The sequence below is a fragment of the Neodiprion pinetum genome, chromosome 3 (assembly GCF_021155775.2).
Source record: "Neodiprion pinetum isolate iyNeoPine1 chromosome 3, iyNeoPine1.2, whole genome shotgun sequence".
Classification (NCBI taxonomy): Eukaryota; Metazoa; Arthropoda; class Insecta; order Hymenoptera; family Diprionidae; genus Neodiprion; species Neodiprion pinetum.
The window spans coordinates 35,700,727-35,708,370 of NC_060234.1; the positions used below are offsets into that span (position 1 = coordinate 35,700,727).

General features: G+C 38.1%; 1 protein-coding gene and 1 long non-coding RNA gene across 2 annotated transcripts; one reads left to right on the forward strand and one right to left on the reverse strand.

The window, feature by feature from the left end:
- Positions 1-44: 44 nt before the first annotated feature.
- mRpL30 (mitochondrial ribosomal protein L30) lies at positions 45-1,092 on the reverse strand. The gene is made up of 3 exons (XM_046616382.2): positions 828-1,092; positions 604-730; positions 45-422 (listed from the first exon to the last, which is right to left on the reverse strand). The coding sequence occupies exons 1-3, from the start codon at positions 941-943 to the stop codon at positions 135-137; spliced, it is 531 nt and encodes a 176-aa protein (XP_046472338.1). The 5' UTR covers positions 944-1,092; the 3' UTR covers positions 45-134.
- An 832-nt stretch (positions 1,093-1,924) lies between these two features.
- LOC124213976 (uncharacterized) lies at positions 1,925-4,877 on the forward strand. The gene is made up of 4 exons (XR_006882032.2): positions 1,925-2,122; positions 3,916-4,006; positions 4,390-4,469; positions 4,648-4,877. It is a non-coding gene; the product is annotated as an uncharacterized lncRNA (long non-coding RNA).
- Positions 4,878-7,644: the final 2,767 nt, after the last annotated feature.

Below are 7,644 nucleotides of genomic sequence, written 5' to 3' on the forward strand. Positions count from 1 at the left end.
CTGCAAGTTTCCAATTTTCTTTTTAAATAATCATATCAAGCTCGTATCAATTAATAGACTATTCATTTTTTATGAGAAGGTGCTTAGACTTTCTTAATCACCATATACAATTAAACATATTTGTTACAGTTAATCTAGAGTGGATTGACCCATTTGAGCCTCAAATCCTTGCGTAAAGTTTCGCTGTCCAGCTTCTTCCAATCTTTTTTATATTCATCTATAGCATCTATTCGCTTTTGGTCAATTGTCACTTTACGGTTAACCATAAAAGTGCCATTTTCATGTAGGTAGGATCCATTTAAGCTCGCGGTTTTCGGTATGCCATCAGGACACTTTATTGGCGTGACTTTGATCAAATGTTTCACTTGCCATAGTAATACATTCGTTTCTGGTGTGTTCTTTACAATGGCTACGTCACTTTTCTGAAAGTAAATCAACATATGTAGTACAGAAGAGCTCGCGGCAAATCTCACATCTTAAATATAGCTCGCAATTTTTGTTCAACTGGGCAAGTTGATAAAAACATTTTTTGTTTCAAGTTAAATTACAAGAACATTAAGATTCCACAGAGTGTGAATTTGCAATTATTGTGAAGCAACTCACCTTGCCATCGAGATGTAACTGACTCATTACTTCCTTTTCCCACCAGGGTGTTCCTGAGAGTTTCTTAATTCGTTGAACCATGAATAATTTTGTAGGTTCTATTGGAGGGTCGACATGATTTGGAGTTCTAAAATCACGAAGAATAATGGTTCGTGTTGGTCAAATGCTAATAACAACGCAAGTGATTGCACAAAATAATGTTGAAAACATAACCTCTAACTTACTTGGGAAAGTATGTTATCAACCCGTATCTTACACCTGAATCATCTTTATATTTTGGTGCATATCTTCTTGCGTAATGCCGAACGCCTCCTAATAACAGGTTTGTCACGGTTGACATAATTCCTCCGAAATTCAGATAAATTGTTGATCCAAATAGTTTCAGTCTTCACGGGTGCTACAGAAGCAGTCGACGATACAACAGAGAGCTTACACCATGCATCGTCAACTTGCGATCAACCGAAAATCCCCAAGTCGCTCAAGTTAATGCTAGTTAATGAGGCTTCTCTCTGGTTAATGCACATAGGGACTTTGGGGGACTCTAGATTAATGCACGAGACTAGCGCCTCTGTTGGCCGAGATACTAACTAACGTCTTGTGTTAAATTTTCGAGGTCCCTTGACGGTAAATGTATGTCGGTAACTCACCAATACTCTGTCGTATTTGGCAGCTCAAAAGCAGTAGATAAGGTAGAGCATATTTACCATAGCAGTGAAATGCTACTGTGGCTGGATTTTCACGGGCATGAAATTAACGCGGCAGCGCCACGCGTGGGCGGAGAAAAGACGCCCATAAAAATGGATACCGATGCAACGGCAAAATGCCGCGTTTCTAAACCCACGTGGTTAGGTCAGTGGATCTCGATTACATTTTTATTCGAAGAATTTGAAAATCTAGAATGGTTAATTGGAAGTGTGAAAAAATGCGAGGTGAAGTAAGATTACGTCGATATAGTGCATCAAGGAATTGATTCAAGTATTGTTCAAAATCGATCAAATTTCGTCTGAAAAAATCCAAAGGGGTTAATCTTCCTTTGCTTGCGTCTTCCGCCTCAGAATCGTTTCTGCAGGAGTCTTCTTCCACTAATTGGACCCTCAGGTATGACTGAATCTTCAGACAACGTATTTTATTCGGTTGAAAATCGCCAGAAAATTTCAACTGACGCCTGATGCAGTGTGTAACGGCAATTTTTCGAACATCAGATCGCGTTGTGCGCAGCTCGTATGTCATTTCCAACCGGTCGAGAATTGCTGCCGGACGCAGCGCGATGTTAGTCGCTTCTGAACAGCCGTAGTGAAGATACGCAAGTCGTAAATCGCAAATTCAGATTACCATATACAGGATTAAACTGTTCGGGACATAGCGAAGCACCGATACTTTTTGGTTAAAAGAAAAGACTGTGTAACGTTATTCGATCGGTGTATTCCTACGAAACTTACTATGAATAATATACGAACGGCACCGTGTGGCCCATAAACGAACGGAGTTACTGAAAAAAAATCAATCTGCGACATCGAAGGTGAGTTTTATGTCTCAAATTTTTATCCTTTTGTGTAGCGTCAGCTTATAGCGATTTCGATTCCCGTCTCTGTGCGTCGGGTGTCGTTTGTTATTGTTTGTGCGGTTGATGCTCGGTAAGTGCGTAGTTGCATTAGTCGCAAGCTTAACTCAGGCTGTTTAGGCAGCCGACTACAACACAAAAAGTGGGAATGGGCTCGGGATCTAGTGTAATTATTACGCTGCATAGTCACTAGCGTTTTGCGACAAGAAAATGCCCTGATAATCTTCGGTTGTGGCTTTTTTCCTATCATTCTGAAAACATCAAACCTTGCAGAACGTGACCTTCGTGTGAGTTGCGTCTCGGATTTTGGTTCACGGATCGCGTCTCTCACGTGGATACAAGTTTGTAAAATAAAAATATTGCGTGGTTGATTTTGGCGTTGTTTCTTGTGTAACAACAAACTGTAAGCGATTGCATCTGTTTCCGAATTTCTTTCTGCAGATTGATGATAAAGGATCCTCCATTTTGTAATCCTTTTATTACCGTGAAACAAAAGTTGACGCATCACGGCGTTACTAAAGGTTTCGAAATTTCGAGTGAATCTAAATTGTCAACTGTTATTGATTCCTCAGACAGTACCGTTCATAAATTCGGGATCACTTTTCGAATTTTTGATCAGAAGAAAAAAAAAGATAAATATCTCAGTCAAAAAAAAGCGTAGAGAAATGTTTCATGTCGCATTTGAAAGTAGAAAGAATCAGCTTCACGATAATTTTTTGTCAAATTCAGTACGACCTTTTCAGTACTCGATAGCTGGTGATGTTAAACATGTTGTTTTTTCGCGAATTTCATACTTTCATAAAGTCACGCGTAGCTTTTTAGAAAATAGCAATAGGAATTTTTTCTCAGAAGTACTTTCAAAGCGAGATTCAGCTTTAAATTCGTTTTTTTCAATATTTGCAATTTTCCCGCAAAGTTGTGCAACTTTTTGTACAGTATACAATTTTTGGAAAATCCATCGTAACTGGAGAACTATGGGGTTTAAAATTAAATGGCAAGGGCGAAAAAAGTTGTATTTTTTTACTTTGGACGGCTCGGAATTTTTTCGGAATTGAAATTAAAAAAAATTTTCATGCGAATTCCCAATCGAAATTCCGTAAGTTGTCTTATCGATTCGACTGTTTAATGAGCTACTCGAATTTGAATAAAGAGTTCACAAGTTTTGATGATCACATTTTATTGATCAATAAACAACAATTACAAACAATAGACAACTTACGGAATTTCACCAGGAATGGTCATAAAAAAAAATTCTAATAAATTTCGACCCGTACAAAATAGAATTTAACAACTTTTTTCACCCTTGACATTTGATTTTAAACCCTATAGTTCTGGAATCACAATGGATCTTTCAAAAACTGAACTACTGTACAAAAAGTTGCATAACTGCCGACAAAAATTGCAAACATTAAAAAAAAAACAAAATCAAAGCTGAATTTCGCCCTGCAAGAATGAACGAGGCTAGTGTGTATTTGTATTAGGCGGCCCTGGTCATATATGTTGGAAAACAAAATGCAGAATTTGAACAGGTCGCAATTTTGTGGAAGACTAGAAAACAGGTACACATTTGAGATCATTTGATTATACCTTGGGGCTAGTTTTAATCTGAGAAATTTGTCAGGTAGTTGAAATTAATTGGTATTCAGTCCTTCATTATGTTTACAAAAATAATAGTAATTTTTCAACGTCTTGTATATTAATTTTGCAACACCAATACTAATAAAGTGTTATTGTTTCTTACCTGTTTATAGGGGCATAATCCATTGCAGCACTATCGCACATCGATCTCTGGCAACAAACAAAAAATTACACCACCCGCTATGCAGTAAATAAAACTGAAAGGTATATACTCGATATGATTTTTAATTATCATCTCCTTTTTAATCGTAAATGATTTTAACTGCTCACTAATTTTATGCATTTTTCAATATCCGTGCTTATTTTATTAGCCCTCTATCCTCACGGTAAAAAACCCCAAATTGGGTGTAAATTCGTACCTCTAAATTTTTTCTTATGGGAAATTAGCATTATCTATGAGTTGGGGGTACCTAGTTGAGGTTTTTTTCCGTAAGGGTAGTATTATTTTCTGGAGTTGATTTATAAATAAATCAGAAACCACTGAAATATCATACAAATAACTTATTTTGACATAGACCGTCTGTAATGACGTGAAATCTGATTCAAATACATTATGCAAGTAATATTTTAATATATTCTTATTGCAGTGTTAAACGTGTGTCACCACCATACAACCTGAGATGCTACGAGAACCACTACACGTCAGGTGTGGAGTAGCCAGGAAGAGGTAAGAAAACTTATTTTAATTATTGTTTGGTAAATAATGTGGAATATTTGAAACCTAATTTTTGTCATTGCATAACATGCAGTGAATAAATAGGGAAGTAGATAACAGTCATAATGTATTTGAGAACTAAAAATTCAGTTTGCTAAATTCATTCGAGTTTCCTTTTTCGCTTTTTCAGAGTTAAAGCAGAGACGTCCGAGTAACTTCTCCATTACTCAGCAACGGTGGTGAGTTTGCACGTGTTAGGTTACGGGTATTTCCCTGGAACTCCTTTATCACGTGGCGTGGCGGTAACAATTGTTACACAAATCTTCTAAATATTAGCTGCATGTATAGGCTCATTCGTGATCGTAACGGTGCTTCACTTCAAGTTGGATAATTTTTTTCTGTTGCAGCTGACCTATTTTACCATGGTCACTCAAAGTTAGAAATTTTGCACGTTAATGAAAATAGAATGAGCATCGCGACAGGTTACCATCACTTACTCGACATTCGCGAAAACAAATTGTGTTTAGCTACAGATATAATAATCTATCTTGTTCGAATTTTCGAATGACGTCGTTTAAGTAGTGGATAAACCTGAGGTTTAAATATATTCCATGGATTGATTAATCGATAGCATTTCAAAGTCTGGCAGAACGTAACTTAATAAAATTGCGTGATATATCTTGAATCATTATCAATTTTTTAATATCCAGCAACTATCAAACAACTGCAGGCTTAGCTCATTTAGAAAAGTGCTGATTAGTATTCAGGATGTTTTTAATACATCTTACAAAAGGTTGATGTATCGATAGTCAGCCAGCAATCACTAAAATATTATTTTCGCTGACTACCGTACAAAAACCTTTTGCTTCCCACAGGTAACCAATGAAAAAGTAAGTCACAGTGACCACGGCGCAAATGAGGAAGAATGATGTGTGTTGGAAAGAATGGAGAGTCGTTTAGAGCGAATATAGGTAATCGGGTAGGTAGGTGATCGTTTTGGGATCCGTCGCGGTGTTTAATGTAGATGTGCGTGTGAATCTCTTTTCAATATTTCCGTTGGGTGGTTCCGTTGGGAATTAGGCGAGGGTAGGAAAGTCGCGATGTCCCGCGATGTTACCAACTTTTGTAATCCACAGCGTCAAATGATCACAGTGATTTTCCTCCAGAAATACGTAAGAGACTTGAGTATAAGTCTCCGAACTATTAATGAGATTTAAAATTTTAACGAGGTTCAATTTTCCTTTTTTTGTCACTGCAATCATTTTCCAGTCATTATTCAATTTAATTATTTAGTCATTATCGATAATTATTTCATTCAATTGATCTCTGTGATCGTCTGAATGGGCAAACCGCATCTCTGGACCATCTATCGCGTTCCGTGGTACGCTAGATGGGGATCCAAGAGATGCTGAGCTCGAAGACTTCGCGTCGAAGAGGACCGCCGACCGTCACGCCACACAATGCATGTCCTCCAACCTCCCTCCCGGGCTTGACTCGCATCTGAGAAGAACAATTCGCATCGCAACGTGCCAGATTCAAAAAGAGGCAGATGCGAATTGGGTTTCGACAGAATTTTGCGACAAGTCCTAGATATTAACGGTTTTTTGACAGGTTAATGGATCGCACGTTTTTCCGGTAGATTAATGACAGGTTAATCGGTCGCGCCTTTTTGCGCGTAGATTAATGACTGGTTCATCGGTCGCGCCTTTTTGCGCGTAGATTAATGACTGGTTCATCGGTCGCGCCTTTTTGCGCGTAGATTAACGACAGGTTAATCGGTCGCGCCTTTTTGCGCGTAGATTAATGACAGGTTAATCGGTCGCGCCATTTTGCGCGTAGATTAATGACAGGTTAATCGGGCGCGCCATTTTGCGCGTAGATTAATGACAGGTTAATCAGTCGCGCCATTTTGCGCGTAGATTAATGACAGGTTAATCGGGCGCGCCATTTTGCGCGTAGATCAATGACAGGTTAATCGGTCGCGTAATTTTGCGCGTAGATTAATGACAGGTTAATCGGTCGCGCCCTTTTGCGCGTAGATTAATCACGGGAATCAGACGCGCCTTTTGCGTGATGATTGATAATCAGGGTGGCGACAGACCGGGAAAACCGGGAAAGTCAGGGAATTTCGACTGTTGGGAAAAGTCAAGAAATTATCATGGCCCATACGGAAAAACGCACTATTTTTATACAAAGTTTTCAAACTTCAGTTATGCTTCGTAAATTCAGCTAAGCTAACATTCGGAAATGACATCGTTTGATTTCTAATTCTTCGTGTGAAACGAAGCAATACTAAGTGTTTTTTAAAACGAAATTTATATATTTAAGGTGTACAAGTTCTGGAACTTTTGGTCGTAAAAGTTGCGCAACATTGTTCCCTTGAAAAATCAAGGATAAGTCAAGGAATTATATTTAAGAAAAATTGTCGCTATCCTGATAATGGGAATTAATCGGGCGCGCCTTTCTCGTAACAATTTCGTGAACAGTGTATGAAAAAGTAGAGCGCTCTCGGTGTGTTGAGTCTTCAGCTTTTCAATCAATTTCCTTACTAACAACCTAGTGTTCAAGTTTAAATTGACCGCGCCTTTTGCACGTTGACTTATTACTTTTTGGTTCTGAGAGAAATCGCGTCATTAACAAGCTGGTGGTCAATTCACGGGTATAAAAATCGCGGAGTGATAGTGAAGAATCTTAACGTAAGTATTTAAGAATAGTAGACTGTTTTCGCCAATGTGACGTGTGGCTGGACATAGTTTTTGTCGGTGCACGCACTTTGGTCATTGTGATGATCATAAATTTATCTGTTTTAGTTTATCAAACTGCTTGTCTGTTTCAGCTCATCAAACCTTCTGTCTGTTTCAGCTAATGAAACCTTTTGTCTGTTTCAGCTGGTCAAACCTTTTGTCTATTTCAGCTAATCGAAACTTTTCTCTGTTTCAGCTCATCAAACCTTTTGTCTGTTTCAGCTAATGAAACCTTTTGTCTGTTTCAGCTGGTCAAACCTTTTGTCTATTTCAGCTAATCGAAACTTTTGTCTGTTTTAACTAATCAAACCTTTTGTCTGTTTCAGCTAATCAAACCTTTTGTTTGTTTCAGCTAATGAAACCTTTTGTCTGTTTCAGCTGGTCAAACCTTTTGTCTATTTCAGCTAATCGAAACTTTTGTCTGTTTTAGCTAATCAAACCTT

What these genes read in the sequence shown, in the direction of transcription:
- mRpL30 (XM_046616382.2), bottom strand. Translation starts at nt 943, where the DNA reads ATGTCAACCGTGACAAACCTGTTATTAGGAGGCGTTCGGCATTACGCA. An exon ending in TTGATAACATACTTTCCCAA is followed by an intron (nt 731 to 827) that starts GTAAGTTAGAGG and finishes TCGTGATTTTAG; the next exon opens with AACTCCAAATCATGTCGACC. An exon ending in AGTTACATCTCGATGGCAAG is followed by an intron (nt 423 to 603) that starts GTGAGTTGCTTC and finishes ATTTACTTTCAG; the next exon opens with AAAAGTGACGTAGCCATTGT.